The sequence below is a fragment of the Pholis gunnellus genome (assembly GCF_910591455.1).
Source record: "Pholis gunnellus genome assembly, chromosome: 11".
Taxonomy (NCBI): Eukaryota; Metazoa; Chordata; class Actinopteri; order Perciformes; family Pholidae; genus Pholis; species Pholis gunnellus.
In genome coordinates, this window is record NC_136538.1 from 720,863 (window position 1) to 744,894 (window position 24,032).

The 24,032-nt window shown below is 44.6% G+C and overlaps 1 protein-coding gene across 1 annotated transcript in view; it reads right to left on the reverse strand.

Annotated features, from left to right (window-relative positions):
* The window catches only part of hspa12a (heat shock protein 12A), a 53,473-nt gene extending 29,774 nt beyond the window's left edge, over positions 1–23,699 (reverse strand). The window contains exons 1-2 of the mRNA XM_079169522.1: positions 23,605–23,699; positions 429–505 (exon numbers count right to left, since the gene is read on the reverse strand). Of these exons, the coding sequence (XP_079025648.1) occupies positions 429–505; positions 23,605–23,647 (120 nt within the window). The 5' untranslated portion in view covers positions 23,648–23,699. The remainder of the gene's footprint in view (positions 1–428; positions 506–23,604) is intronic.
* Positions 23,700–24,032: the final 333 nt, after the last annotated feature.

Genomic DNA, 24,032 nt, shown 5'->3' on the forward strand with positions numbered 1-24,032 from the left:
CATATGGACAAGGGAAAAGCAAACCGTATTCATTATTTTGAGTTGCATAGCATTAGAGATGCTTCCCGGTTTTATAGCCTGTTGTGGCCTGTTGTTGGTTCAGTGTTTGTACATTCTTATGATAGAACTAGTTTACCAAAGTTTTCTTCACTCCTCAGCAGGAGGGCTGCATTACTTTCTGTTCAAAATACATGAAAAGAAACAGATGCTAATCTATTTCTTTTTTTCACTGTGAAAATCTAAACCCAGATATCGAGGTTCATTTATTGTCATTTTGTTACAGAGGAAAACTACTGGAAGGTGGAAGTCTGGTGGTACGACAGCTGACGTATGTGTACTATTACACTGTCATGTAATGTAGTTTATTAAATACAAAGAAAACATCACAGGTACAAAGTATCAATAGGTGAAGAAGAGAGTTGAGCCACCTGAGTATGTGAAGGAGACAGTGGGGTGATTCCAGGGTCACCCATGCTCTTTGCTGGAGAAGGATTAGCCATCGCATCTGTAGAGGAAGACAGACAGATATTCATGTCAGAGGCACACACTGTACCTTTCATTTGGTATCTTCCATCATTCATTTACATACTTATGCTAATGAATATGAGACAATACATTTTCTGTAAATTATGCTTGAAAAAGTGTGGGTCATATATTATATTGATAACTAGTCAATAACGTGCTCCAGAAGTCAGCGTACTGTTTGAATGGAGAGCACCAGCGTAACAGCAGCTCCTACAGTGCTGCGAGACAGGTTGTTTGGGACCTGAATGTGTCAAGGTCAGCAACTTTCTGGCAGCTCATGGGACAGATTTTGCTGCTGCTAAGGAAACCAGAAGTAGGTAATTGTATGACTCCATACAACCAGTCAAGTTACAGTTGACATCCAAGTCTGTCCAAAACGTCATCACTTCATCATTATATCCTTTTAGACATTTGTGTAATATTGTCATAATTAGCAAAGGAATTTTGGAGTTATGGCCAAAGATGTGTTTTGTCATGTCACAGTGACCTTTGACCTCTAGATCCTTATCAGTTCATCCTTGTGCCAAGTTCACCCCAGGCTCTCCTGAGATATGGTGTTCATGAGAATGGACGACCCTAAAGCATTATGCCTCGCGGAGCAAAAACCACTTCCTGACAAGTGGAAATGAGTTGAAAGTGTCTCTCGAGATCTTTACTGGAGAAACAAACTGAGGACTGAACCACCTCTCAAACGGTGAAAAGGTGTCCCACAATGTGGTGATGATGGACTCAGAAAGAGTGTGGGAGCTGTCAGAGGAAATTATTGTTCTAAAGTCAGAGACCTCTTATATATCAGACATATTTGGTGTTTTCTTTGTTATAGCTGAGAGGTCACTGAGTTGTATTTTGATTTGGTTTTGTTCATATTTCACCAGTCAGGGCCTCATGGACTCACGTGCAGCTGGTTTATATGAATGCAAAACTGTAACTCATCTTTTACAGTGTTGTGTGTATCACACAACTTTAAGACATGAGGAACTGCCAGCTGGCAGATGTGAACACCATACATCTGTAACCATGGTTACAGAATTTACTCTATTCATTTCAAGTACGCTGTGTAAAACAGCTCGTGGGATGTGAGGGCTTAAGTTCAGTCTTGACCTTGGACAAAATAATCTTAGCTCAATGTCCATTTATTAGCGTATTAGTGGATGGAGTTTGCTCAGTTATCAGGGACAAGAGTGTGTGTGTGTGTGTGTGTGTGTGTGTGCACTGTCTACCAGTGACATTTTTCCCTAAACAGTGATTGAAATCAGCTCAAGACTTTGAGCACAATACTAAAAACTCCCTTAGATGCAAATGCAAATGTTGCTATCGGCTGATTGGTACGTTGGCTTTGTTCTTGTTTGGATCCCTGCAGCTGGCAGGAGTGACTTCACGATCAAATAGTCATGGTAACTGAGTTACTGGTAACTGAGGAGGCTCTGCCCTGCTGCTGAGCTTGAACTCTGCCCAGAGACTGTAAATGCCCAGCGAGTGAAAAGATGGCTCCTTTTCTGGTGCAGAGCTGCAGACTGACAACATCAACTCCATTCAAACAGCACAAAATGTCTTTAAAACACAATGACATTTCAATGGAATTGGAGATTGTCTCCCCATTTGCTGTCATCATTTTCATTAGTCTGGCTAAATAGCCTTCGCAGAAAGTCTTCTTTGAAGGCACACAATAATAATACTCCCTCGATGTATTGTAAGTGTCTGGCAGAATTGTCTCACGACGGGACATCATGTCATCCATCCTATTTTTCTGCCTCGTTCACCCTTTTTTCTAGTCCACCCCTACGGAGTGGATGAGTGGTCTGAAGACCCATAATACACTTTGCCAGGCAATTACGGTGCAGAATTACAGACCACCTGTGGCTAGACTCCATGCAGCCCGTCTCTCTGCGCCCCCAGCAGCCCACTCTCAAAGCCACCTTTACAACCTTGAGGTTTTATTCCCAAAAATTGCCATAAAAATCAAATCATGATTAGAAAAGTAAAGCAATTGCTCTTGTAGACATTAATATCTCAAATGCTGCATCACTAAGGTTTGACTGAGGCCTTCTTTTTATTGTGCTAGCTCAGTTTGTTTCCCTCCATGCAATAAGGAGTTTCTAAACAGGCAGCTTTGTATTTGCAACCTTGGCTCTTTCAATTATACTTTGAATCCAATAAAAAAGTGGAAAACTAGCGATGAAGACATACCAATCAATAGCGCGTAGAACACTTGTTCAAAGAAAATTAGAATTGTAAGTAAGAAGTGCACCTAGTCATCGTAACGTCACCCATTGATTTGCTGACTAAGCAACAACGGAATCTAAAAGCTGTCCATCATTGTGACAGACTGGAGGAGGTGGAGCCTCTGTGAGCGCTACGGGTCAGAAGGAGCTCATGCTGTGGGATTTCCTCATGCTGAAGCGAGTGCTTGGAGGATCAGGAAGTCCCACGTTCACAGAGTCTGGTGAGTCCAGTCTCCAGTGTCGCAGCAGAGTGTTCAGCCTTCAGAACAAAAAAAAACGTCCATGACATCGTCTGTCTGAGGCAAACACGGAAGAAATCATTAATCTGCCTCCTATGTGTTGACATGAAAAGTGAGTGTGGGGCGTGTCTCTGTTCATCTTTTCTCTCCATTCCCTTATAAATACACAACCTATAAGCTAGTTCTGTATATTAACGATTCAAATAACACAAACAAACACAAGTACAGTACCGAGAGCACTACCACCGCTTGTGTGTGTCACTCAAAAACTTAAACATGTATTACAAGACAGATGTAATGTTCCAAGATGCCAAATAACCACAACTGGTCCCTGGTTCAATTCCAGGCTGTGATCTTTATTGAACAATATTCTATCTCCCAGTGCTTCTTCTCCACCTCTCTCCTGTTCAGTGAAGCCAGATATGTCTTAAATATAATAGCAGTATTTGAAATGGGCTAATGCTAAACAGATAATAAATGAAGGCATCCAGGGTCCTGATGGGCTGAAGAGCTCAGATGAAACAGGACATGTTGTATTCCTTTGAATGCCTGCTGAACTCACGTTGTCATTGCAGCACTGACTGTGCAGCTGATAAAGGATGTGAAGACTCGTATTTCTCTCATCTCAGTAGGAGTGGTGGCTTCCTGTTGGCCTTCCATTCCATCTATTCCCCAAACGACTGGTACTCAGAGGCCCGAGCCGCGAGAGTGTCAGTAAAATGATCAGGCACTTGACTAAAATAATCAATCAGTCGAAGTAGAACTGAAAACAGGTTCCTTGGAGTTTAAAAGGCTCACATCAACAAAGAAGGGCAGTCTTCAATGTTCTGATGACGTTGTTGTGGACTAAGGTCACTGTCACCGAGGGTCTGCCTGATGAAAAGAGCAGCTAATCCAATACATGCTTTTAGCCTGCTCTCAAGGGAGAAGGTATGTCAGCAGCAGCTCTTCAGTAACCATGACCCCCCCGACCGCCGTCTGGCAAAAAGCATTCTACACTTGATGATAGAAAGCCAACTCTACACCTCTCAACATCTAATCTGACTACAGCGTCTGTACGTTTTAAGATATATTTACAAAATGTCCACATCTTGTTGTGTAGACCAATATATATTTGAAATTAGCACTGCTAATAAATCTGGGCAGAACATTCTTTTCAATTTCCTATAACTGTTTCACAATAAAAGCCACCCGCTAGGTGGCCGGTAGAAAGGTTCAGTATTTCACTTTGTCATGTTGAGGTTGCTACTTTTCTTAACTCTAGAAACCGTTTTATGTTCAGTACAGCTTACCTGTGATTGTGAGAACTATACGATTCCCTCTTCCGCCCATTAAGTGGTACAACAGCTACTGTGAGTCAGTTTTAGCTGGAAGACTCGAGCTTCAATGCCTTTATTCATCATCGGTGATGGGAAAACATTGGGTTTCCACAAAGTCAAAATAGTCAAAATATGCGTCCTGGTCATAGTTATATAAGTTATATATACTTTACTGTCAATCCACAGTATTTTAAGTGTCACATGACCATCCCTGAAATAATGCAACCTGTTGAATTGTTAGAATACGTCAACGATTATGACCAAAATTATATTCATGATTATTCTGATCAATATTGAGATTATAATTATTTTTTATGATTATTCACTAATTTTAGGCGGGAAGTGAGGCTGAACCAGCTGCGCACATTTACAGGTTGACTGGCAGGCGTATGCAAGGTTCTATACATGTGAATATTGTTGTGGATCCTCCCCTACACTGTTTTAGAAATGAGACCCCTGCTAAGTAACTGATCTTAAAATAAGCTTCTTCTTCAGCTGAATTTAGAGCATTGAGTCATATACAGTACATTCACCTTGTACTCTGGACTGCAATTTCAACATTCAAAAAAGTCTTTTTTTTAAACTCAGACCATTATTGGTCAAAAATCTTATCATCAGTTAACAGTTGAATCGTTAACTATAAAAATCCTGCGTACATTAGGGTTTTTTTAACTATTATTTTGCCTGAATGTATAACTGATTTTTGTGGATGAGTTGTTGTACTGTACAAAGCCTGACAGCTTACAAGAGCAACAATTCAATCAGCAAGCTGAATCTAGTTTACATATGTAACCTGTTCATAAACTTGTTAATAAAGCTACAGAGAATCTCTGGAAGTCTTGTTTCAGAGGACAGTGGTGTCTAAGGCTGTGATGAAACACAGTTTATTGTTCCCGACATTAACAGAGCAGGAGCCTCATTAATTCACTGCAGCACACTGACAGGCACGAACACAACAAAACTACTATCAAAGAGCCACATTCATGAGGGGCGACTGCAAAATGAGTTTGTGGAGAGAATGTGCTGTTTCTTCTTCCCATGTGAGGTCCCATTCATCCACACCCCCATGCTCCTCTCTCCCCGGCTGACTGCATCCACTTGGCCATCAGCCCAGACACACAGTGCAGAGAAACAGCCTGACAACAGCTGCAGCCACTACACACACACACACACACACACACACACACACGTAACATATTGTTAGAATGAAGCTGCTCAGAGCTTTTAGATTCTCAATACCTTATCTAATCATTTTTAGCCTAAACTTTATCGTTGTCATGGTGGATAAAGCCTTTGAAATACACGTAGATATTCAAACTCCTACTGATACTACTGTGCCATACGAATGAATTTGTTTTAGATTAGGTTAGCAGCCTCTTAGGGCTGGCAGAGGCAGGTTGAATAATTCAGATTTCTCTGGCCTGACCTGTTATGAGACACTGTCTACTGGGGGGGGGGGGGGGGGAATTGTGACTCGATGCAGAAAACGTAATAATCAGAAATTTGAAACTCATTTCTCAACGTTATGATCGCCTGAAACAATTCTGTGACACCGGGCAGTTTGTTCCTTACCGCTGCCCCTGAACGCAACAGACGTAACACACGTGCTTTCAACAGTCTTGTTTACGTTCTAAGTAACGCACAGAAGCATTTCGCGTCTTATTCTTCCGCCAAACTCCGAAAGGGTGAAGTAATCACAGAGTAGATTGCAACTTTTTTTGCCAAGGATGCGCCCTCAGTCATTGAGAACCTGTGTTGCACACTTTGGAACTGAGATACAACATCCATCTCAACAAGCAAACCACAGCTAAAGTCATGGAGTCACTGAGGAAAGAGGAGGACATCCGTTACCACAGAGTGAGTTTCTATAGTGGTATTGTATCATGAATATTTCCAAATCTCTGATGGCTCGCCCTCTTTTTACCTATTGTTATTGAATTTGATCATATCTTTTATATGACATGAATTGGTTTTACCTCCAAGGCTCATTCAGGGTTACATTGAACATTTACTACTACTAGACACCTTCATTACTAATGTATCCTCTGCTCCGATCACAAACACCAGTCTGCTCTGAGCGCATCCACTGTCACACGACCACACACTCACTGCGCACACATTACACGCCGAGCTTTTCCTTTTCACAGAAACACTACCACGAGTGACAAATGACATCCTCATAATGGCTGACAATGGCAAACATTCTATCTATTGGGGCGGCTGTGGCTCAGGAGTTAGAGTGGGTTGTCCACTAATTGGAAGCTTGGCGGTCCCCGGCTCCTCCAGTCTGCATGTGTCCTTGGCTGTGCCATCAGTGTGCGGGTGAACCATGGCACCTTGTATGGCAGCCTCTACCACTAGTGTGTGAATGAGTGAATGATGGCTGGTGTTGTAAAGCACTCCGAGTGTCACTAAGACTGACTAAAGCATGATACGAATGCAGTCCCTTTATCATGTGTGTCTGTGGAGTTCCTCTGACTTACTTTCTATGTTCTATGACTTCCATTCCACATTCTGAAACTTTTCTTCCATATTCTCAGACTTCCAAACATTATTCTGAAACTTTTGTTCTATATTCTGACATTACGATTTTCTGACTTCCACAGTGGACTCAGACTTTCTTTTCATATTCTATTACTTCTATTCCACATTCATTCTAACCAGTCCTTTAGTTAATAGAATAGAATGTATATAGAATAAAACACAAGGTTAATAGAATAACTTCAATAAGGCCACTTTAAATGAGCTGCTATGTTCACAGCTATACCGTTACTGCTAACTTCATACTGACTGTCTCTCTCTCTCTCTCTCTCTCTCTCTCTCTCTCTCTCTCTCTCTCTCTCTCTCTCTCTCTCTCTCTCTCTCTCTCTCTCTCTCTCTCTCTCTCTCTCTCTCTCTCTCTCTCTTGAATAACACATTTTAGTTTAAAAAAACCTCCCACTGCCAGGTTTGCAATACACTGGCAGAAACCCTGTGCAGTAGGCCACAATTGCTACAAAGGAAAGCGAACTGAAGTCATGTGTTCTGTCTATCTCTCCTCCATTCCATTCAGCTTAAACCAATGTTTACGACAGCTTTCCATTTGTAGCATGCGTCCAGCGTGCCGCGAGGTTCAAACGTAATAAATACTTCTCTTGACAATACACAGCAAACAGCTACACCCTAAAGCTAGGCAAGATCATGAATCGTATGCCATAAAACGATAAGTAATTCCCTTGTATCGGATTTCTTCTTCATATTCATCTTTTTTGTCCGGAACTTCTTTGCCAGCCAACTTAGCTTAGACTCCAAAGTGCCACTTGTTTAGGCAGACCGAGAGTTCGATTCCTGACCGCCTACTGGACTTTTAAACCATTCATTTCCTCGTACCAACTACCTCCACGTTTCCACATCAAAGTAGCCAGACAGAGTGAGAAACAGACGGTGTGGTGCTTTGTTCATTACAACAAAGACCTTCATATACAAGAATGAACAGAGACGTCTGACAGATAGACAGAGCGAGTTCCTGGAGAGGGCAGAGTGTTTCGGTCACTCTCTAAGGAAATGCTTCCAAACTCTCTGCTGAACAATGGCTTTCCTTCCTGCCTGCCTGGAAACAAGTGATAATAGCAAACAGCCCCTGATTACTGAAGACAATCCTCTTCACCCAGACAACACAAATAGAAGACCAGCGTGCTGGCATCCAACACACATGAATGGACTGATTACTGGTATTTGATGTGTCCGGTGTTCTCACATTGTATCACATACTGTCATGTTTCAGATCTGAATCTGCAGCCATGCTTTTCTTGGGGTGTGTGCATATTTTGAGAGCTTGTGAATTATTCAACAGTGAGGAAGTATTCTCAGCTCAGCAGTGCAGCTTCACATTTTAAGAATACATATCTGTCCAAGCTGGCTTGCAGTTAACTAAAAAGCATTTCATTCTGCTTCATATTGACTCATAAACTCATCAGGAGGCTGCTGTTCCCCTTTCTGTGTTGTGGACAATATATCCACAGACAGCACCCACAGGTTCTCCAGAGGGAGTGTACTGACAGGGCGGAACATTTCTCATGTGTCTGCTTCACACAGATGTATAAAGTCAGTGTAAGAAGACCTTTTGGGAGCATTAATCCTGTGTGTGGACATATACATTGGGGCTTTCAGAACAAAAGACTGTCCACATTCAACACAGCAATGTTCAGAAAGTAGAAACATACAGTATACAGTATCAAAGGTGTGTGGACAAGCTTCACAGCAGCAGCAACAGCAATGCACCACAAATGCACCACATTTCCATACTTGACATGCCGCAGCAACATATGAAACCATGTACCATCTCACTGAAGACGCAGCATGGTGCTTTTGAACTCTTGTTGCCTTTGGTTTGTATTTAAGATCAAAACGTGTAGTTTGTGGTAGAGAAAGTGTTTCAACGTGTCCACAGAAGGAAAGATGTGTCTACAATATCTGCAGAGAGAATATTTAGACATGTGTCACAGTGTAGACTACTGAACATTGTTTTGGTTTTCTAAATGAGTGCTGTTTCCTCCCTCCCTCTTTACCAGCTCCTACATCTGATGGCCTGTGAGTAGCCCCTCCCCCATCCTGTCCCTCCCACCCCTCCTCAGATCACCACCTCCTCCTCCACATGGCTCATGTCTGAGACATGACACAATGCTTAAAGGCTTCCTGTTCCAGTTTTCCCTCAACATTCTGCACCGTATCCTTGTTCTGTCAGCTGAGGTCACTGATTAGATCACCATGCCATATTGTGTTTTATATGACAGCATAGGTGGTGTTATGGTGGTGACATGTTTCTGTCTTATGTAAATGTGTATTTGTAAGGTTCAGCTGAAAGTTCCCAAAAGCCTAGCTCATTACACCTCTTCCTGACATACTGCATTGTGGGTGAGCACACTGTGGATTGGCAGTGAAGAGATCTATAATATATAGATATAGAATAAATAGATATATATATTTATACTAAGGTGGGTTATCACAGACCCTTGGCTAAGCCCCCCCCCCCTACACACACACACACAAACACACACACCGCTACTCCGTCACGCTGTCAGAGCTATGTTACCATGGAGCCCACACTGTCACTTCTGCACTCCCTGTAGAAATATGAACTAGTTTTGGGAAAAACAATAAAGAGATTTCATAGAGAAGCAGACAGAAGGGTCTACAATATGAGTTATACATATCAGGATGTCAAGCTGATTCAGCAGTGAACACTTGATGTTACAGATCACAGTGTAACAGTGAACCACATCACAAGTGCTTGTTCTGGCCACTGAGAGGCTCAGATTGTTATTATAAACAGCTATATGTCTTTTGCAAATATACCAGACTCCACTGTCCACAAATGAATTTTATGGTGATGTAAAAACCACTTCATTCAAACTGGACAGAAACAAAAATGTTATGAGTATAAATGTTTCCACGCCTCACAAAGAATGACCAATGCTGCCTGAACTTGATACCAATAGTTGCATTAACTCCTACAGTGCCATGTGCAATGTGATGACCTGTACATCAGACGTGGATGTAAGCCCCCTTTATTTCAGTCTTAAAGTCAAAGATAGACATTGTTTCATTTCAAATCTAATAAACACAGAGCCAAAACATAACTGTGCACACTGTTACACCAGGTGGTAGATGGGTGCTACCTCCCTTTTAATGATCAGCAGCCAAACCACAAGATGGCCGCCAATGCACCAACTACAGCTCCCAGAAGGCCTCACCACTCACCCAGGTGTGGGTGTTTAAGGCCACATCCACACTATGGATGTGGCCTTACCATATGTTTTGCTATGTTTACACTGAGTGTCCACACTACGCCGGTGTTTTCGAGCACCGAAGACAGATAAGTTCGAAAACTCCGGGGTTGCGTATTCGTGTGGACGGTCGAAAACGGATATGTTTGGAAACCATGACGCCCACACCCACGTTCGCTACTTGATTGGTTCTTAGCAGTCATGACGTGTCCTTCCCTGATTCGTCACATGTCTATCACGTGACCCTTTCCTGGAAATCATAAACAACAACATTGATTACCGATTGACTACCTGGGCCCTATTCCTCGTACGTGGCTAACTGAGTTAGCCGGATAATGTTCAGGATGAGATTATATAAGTGAGGCTTTTCGGTTCCTCGAAGCAAGTTTGGAAAAATCACCATAGCAACACATCCATAAGCCTGAACCTGCTCCAGAGCAGGCTTGAGCTAGATCAGCTGGATCAGCTGCCACTCCCCCGGAAAAACATGTCAGCTCCCTTCCTCAGAGATCCATCGATGAGGAAGCGATATTAGTTAGATCAGCGTTTTATAGGGAGAGAGTTCTTCGAGATCGCCAAGATCCGTTATCACATCATGACGACTTCCTGTACGAGCGCTATCGATTCTGCCGACAAGGAATCATTTATTTAAAGACCTTCTGGAGCCGTACATTGAACACCACACGCCATCTACTGTCTCACAGACTGATGCAGCCTCGCGCTGTGTAGCGATGGTTCATGTTTGTACAATGTCGGTGATGTGGAGAACATCGGGAAAGCCGCTACATGCCGTGTTGTTCATAAAGTTTATTTGGCGCTTAATAAACTTCTGGATGTGTTCATTACATCACCATGGCACATGTTGTATTGACTCACCATTCTGAATAATGTGTGTGTGCTTAGTGTTTACTTGCTCCCGTGTCCTCTTGATGGCTGGTTGAACTACATGATGGTTGAAAGCACTCATAATGATGTGACAGTATTATTAGTACACCATAGATATCATTATTGTAGCACATGATGAAGGTGGACTCATGATAAGAAGAGAGAGAATTACACACAATTTATTTTCACTGCTTATTATGAATAATACACACACACTGATCCGCCCATACACAGATTCACACACATATTCAAACTCCTATTCTATATGATAATCTACACATACATGTATATACACATATATATATATATATAGTACATGATACATAAGTGCATACACCTACATATATCCTCATAAGTATCTATTAATTGGTATCAGTTAGATTCTCTTTGGGCTTGTTTTTATCTACTTATTCTGAAAGAGTTGAGATAATTATTTTCGCTATAGATCTCATTTGATGATGCGTTCCATGAAGCCTACTACCAGCAGCACATTTAAAGAAATATCATCTGATTGATTGAGGTGATGAGGCTCTTAAAATTAACCTATACATTTTCCCAACACTTGCGCATTTAACGACGTCTGCGATATGTTGCCATGCTTCTCGTCTAGCCCTCGCAGCGTTAGATTTCGTCATGATTATGGTCTTGAATTCCTCATATGCGTTCACGATCATCTCCTGCTCGTCAGCCGAGAAAAAAGAGGCTCTTTCTTTGCGTTTATTTGCCGTTGTACTGTTAGAAAATCATGGGTTCGGTGATCGACGCTTCCCCCTTTTGAAGTAGGACGGGCACGCGCAACGATCCTGTTGACTGACGTCTGGTTCGAATTAACGAGACTGTTTGAGCGGATCAGCCTTTGAGGAACCGAGATAGCCTGACGTCAATCATCGAGTTAATTTAAGCTGGATAATAGGACATTTGATCGACTTAGTTGAACCACGTACGAGGAATAGGGCCCAGGTTAATTCAACATGGACAACTGATTACAGGCTTTGCTGACCTTGTTGTCTTTACTAGCAGCTGTTGTCCACTTAAAGTCTGCATTTCTGAGGAGGAAGCAGCTGTTAATGGAGCGATTAGTGAGCGGCGTGTCCAGCGGAGCGGCCGTCTGAAGTCACATTAGCGGCTTTGAGGAGGGCGATGGACACAAAACGAAGGACTTTCCTTTTCTTAATAATGCTTATTTTGTTCTGCACAACTATTGTGAAGTCCGCAGATAAAATGTAAAGGAACAAAAGCAGTAAATGCTCTCCAGTAGGACAGAGACTTCAGCCTCCAGCAGAGCTACGAGTGAGAACAGACAACAACGACACCGAGAGGGAACAAGTTTTATAATCTATTAAACCTTTATGTGTAAGTGTTGATTTTAAAGTAAGTTTGATGTGTGTCAGAGAGAGAGAGCAAGACCCACAGCGCTGTAACTAAGTCTGAAAAATAAAACTTCTAAAACTTTCCACTAAATGTGTCTGTTTGAGTTCATAGAGGAAGATTTTAGAGAAGATAACTTAAGTATCAAACATGACCTTTCATTGTTAAAGACTACTTTATTACTCTGTCGTATTGTTTTTAACTAAGCAACCAATCTACTTCCTGTTTACATCGACACCCACACGCATGCCCAGTGTACGTGGATAGTCACGTGATATTCGCTTTCAGGCGTTTTAGTGTGGACGGAAATCATCTCGAAAACAATGCTGAAATGCTGTGTGGACGGAGATCGTTTTCAGAAAACGGAGTAGTGTGGACATGGCCTAAGCCACCTGATTGAGGCAGGACTTAAGAGCTGCAGGAGGAGAGGAGGAGAAAGAGCACACGGCTGGAAGGAGCTCCGAGAACTAACCTGGACTGGAGAACGGCGTAAAGAAAAGTACAAAGCCAGACTGAGGGTTGAAAGGAAGAAGACCCGGTAGCCGGTGAAACCGAGGACACACGAAGTTGAGTTTTTTTAATACTGTTCAGTTGAACAAAGCTTTATCTCCTCTTGGATGCTTTTTGTTTGTTTTGGACTTTTTGAGTTTGATAACGAGAATTACCTGAGTTGCCCCGTACAATAAGAATACAACTTGACCCTTTTCTGGCAACCTTTGATTTTTGCCTGTTTCTATGAATTACCTTGCACCACCCCACCCTAGCCTGCCATATTGACCTCTCATGACATTACAATATGTACAGGCTGCACTGTTCAGCATCCTGTGCATCACACAGGATTTGTGAGTGAAGAGGAATGAGCTAGTATACCAGCGTGCAATATCAACAATTCAATACGTTCAATAATGTGAACTCAACCATTCAATCTAGTGGTGTAATGGGTCTGTGATCCGTACGGATCCCCCCTCATGGTTCAGCCGACCATTATCCGCAAATATTAAGTAATTTATGTATCTATGCTGTTCTAGTCCCATCTCTGATAATGTTACAATGTAAACAACCAATCAGTGTTTAAATCGACAGGAGAGCTAGTAACGTTAGCAGCACCGCTAACAGCCAACGAACGGAGGTTCCGTTGGGTTACATTATGATAAAAATACAATCTTATATTTCCTTATCATTTGAATATGTGTTTTTATAGAGAAACACTAGAGATGACTATAACAAAGTAAAAGGAGAACATTTTGAAGTTTTTATGGTTTACTGACTTCAGAATCAAAAAAGAAGAACCCCAATGATAAGCAGCCCACGGACTTCAGCCACCTCGCCCGGACCAGGGAAACCGGGGCACCCTCCCGGAGCCAGACCCAGGAGGGGAGCTCGTCGGCGAGCGTCTGGTGGCCGGGCCTTCGCCCATGGGGCCCGGTCGGGCTCAGCCCGAAGAAACAACATGGAGCAGCCACCCTGTGGACCCACCACCCGCAGGGACAAGCATCGGGGTCGGGTGCAATGCAGACCAGGCGGCAGGTCAGGCCGGTGGCGTGGGCGAGCCGATTGCCGGCAGCATAGACTAGCTCTAGGGACGTGGAACGTCACCTCACTAGCGGGGAAAGAGCCGGAGCTGGTGCAGGAGGTGGAGCGATACCAGCTAGATATAGTTGGACTCACCTCCACACACAGTACTGGCTCTGGAACCAAGCTCCTGGAGAAGGGTTGGACTTTGTCCTTTTCCGGAGTTGCCCAAGGTGAGAGGCGCCGGGCGGGAGTGGGGATACTCACGAGCCCCCGGCTGAGCGCCGCTGTGTTGGAGTTCTCCCCAGAGAACGAGAGGGTCGCCTCCATGCGCCTACGGGTTGCGGGGAGCAAGGCTCTGACTGTGGTTTGCGCTTATGCACCAAACAGCAGTTCAGAGTATCCGGCCTTCTTGGAGTCGGTGGGAGGGGTCCTGGAAAGGGCGCCGCCTGCCGACTCCATAGTTCTCCTGGGGGACTTCAACGCTCACGTGGGCAATGACGGAGAAACCTGGCGGGGGGTGATTGAGAGGAACGGCTTGCCCGATCTGAACCCGAGTGGTGTCTCGTTATTGGACTTCTGTGCTAGCCACGGTCTGGCCATAACGAACACCATGTTCGAACATAAGGTGGTTCATAAGTGTACCTGGTACCAGAACACCTTAGGCCGGAGATCAATGATCGACTTTGTAATCGTATCATCTGATCTGCGGCCGTATGTCTTGGACACTCGGGTGAAGAGAGGAGCAGAGCTGTCAACTGATCACCATCTGGTGGTGAGTTGGATCAGATGGCAGGGGAACCGGTTGGAAAGACCCGGCAAGCCCAAACATATAGTGAGGGTGAACTGGGAACTAGTGCTGTGCGATATGACCAAAAATGTATATCACGGTATTTTGCATAACCTCGACGGTACCACGGTATATCATGGTATTCTTTTCAATCTCATATATCTTACCATAAGGCCAAGTGTGCGGGAGAGAAACACTTTTATTTCAATGTTTTCGCAGCACTGGTTTATGAATGCGGTCTTTTCAGCAATTTCAATTGTTAAAATCGACCAGAGATATTTGACTTTCACACATAGATTTTCATGAGATCTGCTCTATGATGTCTTTCCTCATCTCTCCTCCCTGTGTCACGGTGTGGGTACATCTCACTGGAGTAAGGAAACGTTTCAGAATACCCTTATTTGATTGGCTAAACTGCATCACGTGACGTGATTTACAACGCATTGGTCGGCGTTTTTCCTGCACCGCTTAACAAGCGCCTTAACAAGTGCCGTAAATGCTGGAAAGGAGCGTGAATGAGTGCGCTGCATAAGGCAAAGGCCCGCAACCCACTGAAAACGGGTCCGCGGCGACCCACCAGTTGAGAATCTCTGGTCTGCAGGATCGTGACGAGCGGTGAACAGCTGTTCGTGTGGCGTGTCTTCCGTCTCTTCCGCTTTCCTTCACCTACATTCCCCTGGGTCCTAAGTCCCTCCCTTTACAGCGTCTAATCACCCTCTATATACCAACGTACATCTATTACAAATGCCACACATATTAAACGTAATCAGCGTTGCATATGTGTCAAACTCTGTCGGTGCATCTCCGGTCTGTCTATGTTCATCCTGCATCAATCTGTTCTGTTCTTTAATGTAACGTTGTTCACGTGATGAGCCTCTCCCAGCTGTTAGCAGACTGTTGTGCTAGCAGGCGAGTGAGCTGTACCCAGCATGCAGTTCGGCGGTGAAATTTTATAAATGTACAATTATTAGTGTAACAAATTGTTTCTGTGTCACAAACTGTTGTGTCGTGGTGTTTTGCCCTGTTAAATAGCGTTAGTTGTGGGTTATTCATTGTTGTGTTATAAAGTTAGAACCATGATCAAGGGTCCCTCTCAATACAGTTAATAGAACTAGCTCCGACTGTGACGCAAGCCGCGGCGAACAATGTATTTTGCCAACTGCTGAAGATTGACAGTTGTTGATAAGCTGTGCTCCGGTATGACGGTATATGAAAAATTCATATCGTACGGGAAATTAATACCGGTATACCGGTTGAACCGGTATACCGCCCAGCACTACTGGGAACGTCTGGCGGAGGACCCTGTCCGGGAGGTTTTTAACTCCCACCTCCGGAAGAACTTCTCACACATCCCGAGGGAGGTTGGGAACATGGAATCCGAATGGACCATGTTCAAAGCCTCTATTGTGGACGCGGCCGCTAGGAGCTGTGGCCGGAAGGTCATCGGTGCCTGTCGTGGCGGCAACACGAGAACCCGGTGGTGGACACCGGAGGTGAGGGAAGCCGTCAAGCTGAAGAAGGAGACCTTCAGGGCCTGTCTGGCCCAGGGGTCTCCTGAAGCAGCTGAGAGGTACCGGGAGGCCAGAAGGACTGCAGCTGCGGTGGTCGCGGGTGCTAAAACTCGGGCATGGGAGGAGTTCGGGGAGGCCATGGAGAAGGACTTTCGGTTGGCCTCAAGGAGGTTCTGGCAAACCATCCGACTGCTCAGGAAGGGAAAGCAGGGCCTACCCCAGGCTGTTCTCAGCAGGGGGGGGGGAACTGTTGACCCGGACGGGGGACATCGTCGGGCGGTGGAAAGAACACTTTGAGGAACTCCTAAACCCGACCAACATGTCCTCTGCAGAGGAGGCAGCGCCTGAAGACCTGGGGGGCTCACCCATATCCCTGGCAGAGGTCGCTAAGGTAGTCAAAAAGCTCCTTGGTGGCAAGGCGCCGGGGGTGGATGAGATCCGCCCTGAGATGCTGAAGGCGCTGGACACTGTTGGGCTGTCTTGGCTGACACGCCTCTTCAGTGTCGCATGGGGGTCGGGATCAGTGCCCATGGACTGGCAGACCGGGGTGGTGGTTCCCATTTTCAAAAAGGGGGACCGGAGAGTGTGCTCGAATTATCGGGGTATCACACTACTCAGCCTCCCGGGGAAAGCTTATGCCAGGGTGCTGGAAAGGAGGCTCCGACCGTTTGTCGAACCTCGGATTCAAGAGGAGCAGTGCGGATTCCGTCCCGGCCGTGGAACAGTGGACCAGCTCTTCACCCTCGCAAGACTACTGGAGGGGTTCTGGGAGTTTGCCCAACCAGTCTACATGTGCTTTGTGGACTTGGAAAAGGCTTTCGACCGGGTCCCTCGGGGGTTCTTGTGGGGGGTGCTGTGGGAGTATGGGGTGCCGGACCCGATACAACGGGCTATCCGGTCTCTGTACGACTGCAGTAGGAGCTGTGTCCGCATTCTCGGCAATAAGTCAGACACGTTCCCGGTGGGTGTTGGCCTCCGCCAGGGCTGCCCTTTGTCACCGGTCCTGTTCGTGACTTTCATGGACAGGATTTCTAGGCGCAGCCGGGCGGTGGAGAACGTCAGGTTCGGGGGTCTCGGGATCACCTCTCTGCTATTTGCAGACGATGTGGTCCTGTTGGCCTCCTCGGATCTTGACCTCCAGCATTCATTGGGGCGGTTTGCAGCCGAGTGTGAAGCGGCGGGGATGAGAGTTAGCACCTCCAAATCCGAGGCCATGGTGCTCTGCCGGAAACCGGTGGATTGCTCCCTCCAGGTGGGGACGGAGTGCCTACCTCAAGTGAAGGAGTTTAAGTATCTCGGGGTCTTGTTCACGAGTGAGGGTAAGATGGAGCGGGAGATCGACAGGCGGATCGGTGCGGCTGCAGCAGTAAAGCAGGCGCTGCACCGGACCGTCTTGGTGAAGAGAGAGCTGAGCCGGAAGGCAAAGCTCTCAATTTACTGGTCGGTCTACGTTCCTACCCTCACCTATGGTCACGAACTCTGGGTCGTGACCGAAAGGACAAGGTCGCGGGTACAAGCGGCCGAAATGAGTTTCCTCCGTAGGGTGGCCGGGCTCAGCCTTAGAGATAGGGTAAGGAGCTCGGACATCAGGAGGGAACTTGGAGTCGAGCCGCTACTCCTTCGCATCGAAAGGAGTCAGCTGAGGTGGTTCGGGCATCTAATTAGGATGCCTCCTGGACGCCTCCCATTGGAGGTTTTCCGGGCACGCCCAACTGGGAGGAGACCCCGGGGAAGACCCAGAACACGCTGGAGGGATTATAACTCCCAGCTGGCCTGGGAACGCCTCGGGATCCCCCAGTATGAGCTGGAAAATGTTGCGGGCGAGAGGGAAGTCTGGGTCAGCCTGCTTGGCCTGCTGCCACCGCGACCCGACCCCGGATAAGCGGAGGAAAATGGATGGATGGATGACTTCAGAATCGTAGCAAAAAAGTCTTGTAGACCAGCTGCTAGAATCAAACAACAAAAAGATCTATATCTGCCAATATGTATTATCTATGATCAATAATTAGTATTGGTGGCAAATAAATATGATCAGGGATCTCAAAAGCTATATTTTCTCCCATTTTTCTTTGGTGCTGATCCGATTCAGATTTTTCTTATATTTGCCCGCTGTGGGACTAATAAAGGGTGATCTTGTCTTCACTTAACTTATCTTGGAGAAGTTAAATCACCCAACCGCCTCAACACCCACCACCAACCAAACCGTCTCACACCCTCCCTGCCCCCACACAATTCACAGACAGATGTCAACAACATGCAGAAGCCACTTCATTTACTGAACAGTTATGTAAATGAAGTACCTTTTGGTTTTCTATTCAACTCATTCAGACTGAGAGCTTCAACTATTTCAGTTGCAGCTGAACTTGATTTGCAGCAGAGTAATCTAGATATTTACAACTGAGGCTACATCCACACTACTACGTTTCCACTTTAAAGCGCATATCTTTTGCTACGTTTACACCGAGCGTCCACACTACCCCGGTGTTTTAGAGCACCGAAAACGGAGGAGTTTAGAAACGTCACCCGCATTGGCTACTTGATTGGGTCTTAGCAGTCATGACGTGTCCTTCCCTGATTCGTCACACCCCCTATCACGTGATCCTTTTCCGGAAGTGAACAAACAACAGCATTGATTATCGATCGACTACCAGCGGTTAATTCAACATGGATAACTGACTACAGGCATTGCTGATCTTGCTGTCTTTACTTCTTCAGTTAAATTCTGCATTTTATAATGCTACGACTGCCGACATGTAGTATGACGATGCTGAAACTCCGGTGTGGACGGAGATCGATTTTGTTTTAAAACCCCAGTTTTAAACAAATTCTGAATTCAGATGACTTTACAAGAATGATCCAGCTGGGATGATCATAAACAACAAACGCTATGAATCAAAAAGTTATATTTTAGAGAGACATTTGAAAATATTGAGATATAGATATATTATTATATAATATAAATATCATACCATATTGCCCAGCCCTCACTGCTCAGAGAGGATCCCCAGATCTGTCCACCTTGACTTCTCCTATGACCTCCTTCACTTCCTGCTGTATTTCCTATCTGACTGGCAGGGAGATAATTCAATCTGATGATTTATTGTGTTTCAATAGAATTGCATCGTGATGAAATCCTATATTGAGATGTCATGATACACACTTACGTCGTCTAAATTAATCAAGACTAGCACATACTAATTAATTTTTTTCAGGAAAGTTGATCATTTTGCACTTAAAATTTGAATTTAATAAGAAAATGCTCTCATTTGACAGGTATTTCATTCACACCAGAGTATGCAAACCATGTGGATATTACATAAAGTCTATTTATTTATTGCTGTACAGGAAAACATGCTAAATAGCGTTATATATAATGTTATCAAGATATGAAATGTCCTATGTCTGGATAGAAGATGGTCATGTCACCCAGCGCTAAAACCAGCACAAGCAATGAAACACTTGATTAGCCAGTAAATACCTCATGTTGAAAATGTTCTTTATGGTCTAGCTCATCAGCTGAGTGGTGTTCCAACTGATGTCATTTTGCCGTGTTAACTCCCTGCTGAACTGCAGTCCCAGAGGGATCAGGAACCTATCAATAATGTGGGAAGGACTAGTGAATAAAGGGAAAATGCTTTGTCAGCTAAGAGCCACACCTCACACTGGACTGAGAGCAGAGATGAAATGAGACAAGCTTTGGAAGCTATCCCCGTCTTGGATGCTATTATCTCAAGCACAATGTTAGGACATTCTGGACAGTTGTTTAAAAAGCAGATAGTAGTACTGCAGTTAGCAAAAGACCAAGACATGATTCAGCAAAGTCACATCGAACTCTGGCCTCCCACTCATAGATGATCATAAAATGATCATCTACAATGTTTGTCTTTTGGCATGAGTCATATGAGTGTTAATATTTTCTCAGCTCCATTTATGAGCATGAATGAATTTATGAGGAAGGTGTGGAAGTTATATTACCATGGCAACAAGCACTGAGCAACTGTCCTTGGCATTACAAATAAAACATTTTGAATTCTACATGACCCGCAATATTTTATTCAGCTGAATTCATGAGCATTATTTCTACCAAGAGACCACAGCAGAACGTGTTGAGACCCGCCCTTTTCTCTTCCACACCAGCAGGTGACCTGACTCAGCACTGTGTGGGCAGCTATTCAAAATGGCTTGATCTTCATCTCCATCACTCCGTCTGTTCAAATATATCAAATATCACTTTAGCAATTGATAACAAAAAAACTAAACTCAAGGCCCACTCAGTTTGTGTCCTACTATGTGTAGAGTGGTACAGGAGTGATGTATTTTTGTATTCCAACAGAAAGCAAACCATTCTTCCATGTGATTTTGTATTATTGCAGAAAATAAGCTTGTTGGCAAACAAACATTTATGATATTTACAGGTTTTGTTCATCAAGATACTCTTCACAAATGAACACCACGTTTATGATTTTTGAAGCGTGAATACAATCGCCAGACGTAAAAAGCTAACGTCAGGCTATAAAGGAACTACACAATGGTCACATGAGCAAACATGAGTATACACAACCAGGTTGTAAAGACGGACTAGTCAGCGTGATGACGTTTACTCTTCTCATTAAGACACTTGTTAGCTTTTTTAAGACACTTAAAAGCTTCTAAATTGACCAGAGTATTTACTGACATATTTAATATTGTAGAACAAAACGTTAACATCTCTTCAGCTTATGTTAACAACAGACCTTATTTCAGACATCTAACCAAAAACACATTCAGAAAACACATTGACTTTGAGACCAGAGAACCGGAGGGGCAAAAATGCTGACTCATTTCCTGGTTTTAGGACTCATTCCTGCAGCACTCGATTCATTTGCTGTTTGGTGGGCATGTGACATAAGGGATTGTGGGACAGACAACAGGCTCTGAATCAAGGGCACTGGTGGGGCTGGTCAGTGGCCCAAAACTATGTGCAGAGCTTTGAATCAACCCTTGAACCTCATCCATTAAGATATGTCACAAAATGTCAAACAAGACCTTTAGGCAAGGCAAGGCAGGTTTATTTGTAGAGCACATTTCAACAACAAGGTAATTCAAAGTGCTCACAAAGTCACATAGAACCATTAAAGGCATCAAGAAAATGAGATTTAAAAACAATAAAGAACATTGATTAAAACACTAAAAAGCAGTGTAAGAAATAAAATACAGTCGTAAAATGCAGAAAAATTGATTAATATCCTTGAATCTGGTTTAATTAAAGGCAAACAGAAAAGTCTTGAATCTTGATTTAAAGGAGCTGAAGGTCTCAGCAGACCTGCAGCTTTCTGGGACTTTGTTTCAGATATGTGGAGCAGAACACCTGAACGCTGCTTCTCCATGTTTAGTAGTCTTTAAAGTATTGATTGCCCTGATCTGCGCTGATGTAGGAGTGAAATGGTGGTTACTGTGCGTGTGTTTGCTGATGTCGTGCCTTGTGTCTTCCGTGGTGACACATCTGCTGGACCAACAATGACTATCGACAGCACTGCCAGCAACCCCTGAAAGTACACATCTCCTGAACTTTGAGCTACGATCACTTTCAGACTACATCTTGCTTCGTGAAAAACACTTATTTTTATTTGACCCTTTGCATGTTTGGCATCTAAAATCATACATGCTTTATCTGAAATCTGACATGGCCCACAGAGGGTTCGTTCTGCATATCAATGTGAGCAAATCATGAACACAGTGCTGTGAAAATACAAGACAAACACATATTCAGTTGCTGACCTCCCCAGGAAATAAAATTAGACACGGAAACTCTGCCATATTGGCTTTAGAGGTGCTGAACCTAATGTGATCAGTCAAGCTCAGTGTAACACCCCATAGCATATGACACACGGGTGTTGTCCTTTATCATGATTCTGCAACATCCTGCTGCAAGTTAAGGCCGTTTGGTGTCACTGCAGGGGAGACGGGCTACAGTCAGAGGTCAGCAGAGTGATGCTGCATTCGTGCCTCAATCCCACTCGCTCAAAGGCATTGCATCCAGAGTTTGAACTCTTAAGGTGTAAAGTCACTGAGTCACATACAAACGTCTTCAGACTATATGCTGTGGGGTGACACAAGCAACTTATTTTTACACACACACACACACACGCGGCACCTGTGCAGTAAGATTAAGTAAGATCATGACTATGTATGAAGCGCTGCCTTCACAACATGATAATAACATCAAGGTAACAAAGCGTCCCTGAAGATGACAACAGAATATATGGCAGGTATCTGCAATCTTTACAGTATTCACGTCATCAACCCACAAGTTAGAAATGCACAAAGTCTGGTATTCAGCTCTCATCCCAGCAGGACATCAAGGTGCAGTCTCTGTGGCCCTCCATCACATTACATGATGCTGGAGCGTGGCCAAAAGTGAGTCTGAATATCTCCTGAGAGGATAGAACTTCAAACCAAACTCCATTTATGTTTTGCCTAATTTAAAGCTTGTTCTCTAAAATACGAATTCGTATGATGCCATACATGACAAAACTACTGAAAAGAGCAAATTTAAAATTCAGACTTTGTTGGAATGGCGCACACTGCTCACCATCGCCATCCACAGCGGATTATGATGTGACATCATAGTGAAACCTCCTATTTGAAACATTATTAAGATAAACGTTGCTTGGTGTGTCGAATGACTTGCAAAATATCTTGCATAATGACTAGGAATTACTATACGTGAATGCTTTCAGACAAGCAAGCAGCAAAACATGGTAGATATCCCAATGCAGTTCGTCTGACTGTCATTACAGTACGGTGTGTACATATAGCAGGAGCAAGTGCTATCGGGGCAAACCTATCTTCCATCCATCCATCGAGCAGACACAAACATGTTGGACTCACAAACCCGTTCATATAGCGCTACCCCCGGTCAACCAGCCGCACCGCGCACAAGTCTGGGCGGGTGCTGAACGCTGCGCTACCTGAGGACATGGTGCAGACTTTCTTTTGCTGCATTGAATCACACAACTCCGGTGGGACGGGTCACGTGACCAAACTCTGCGCCGTTATGAAGAACCGAATCTGTTCTCCAGAATAATCTGAAAACACGGAGCTCAGCCTCACAGTCGGGAAACACACGCCAGAGCTAAGAACTTGTAATATCGCCATGTTTATTGTGTTTTTTCCCTGGAGCGCTACGCCAGTAGGCGAGGCCCAGCACACTGCGGCTGCCCTTGGAGCGCCGAGCCAGCGCTCCTCCAGCCTCCGCTCAGCGGCGGAGGCGTCAGGAAGACGGTTTTATAAACACCGTCATTCTACAACGTTCAGACTCAACAGCCTTCACTATCCTCAGACATATCACCAAAGTGCACGAGAACGCGTCCCTCAGACTACCACACCGAATCGCAAACTGCATACGTGCACGCGCAATGATTGATATCGGAGATGACCACCGCTAAAAAAAAGTACAAACAAACCCAGTTAACACGAGCTTATTTACCTGTTAGTATCTTCTCTGCCGCAGTTTCCTTCTCAGTCATCATATCCCGCAGTTTCACCTCCTCCCGAGCCTTCTCGCCGATACAGCTGCACCAGGCAATCTTCCTGCTTTACTGGGGATACCGGGCCAAATGAGAAACAAGTTCTCTAAAACAGCCTCCGTGCTGCTAATCCAACGTCTACTTTGATTTCACTTCGCCTTGCCGCTTCCTGTTCTATGGCCAGGGCGTTAAAAAGCACATGGAGGAGATTTGGGGTCTGGAGGTTGTTTGGAGTGTGTGTGTGTGTGTGTGTGTGAGTGGGGGGGGGGGGGGGGCAGAGAGGATGTTGGACCCCAGACTGCTGCTCTGTCCGCCCCTCCCACCACATGCACGGCTGTCCTGGCTAGGAATCCTGCTCCTGCCCAGTCTGCTGCAGCTCCAGACCGCC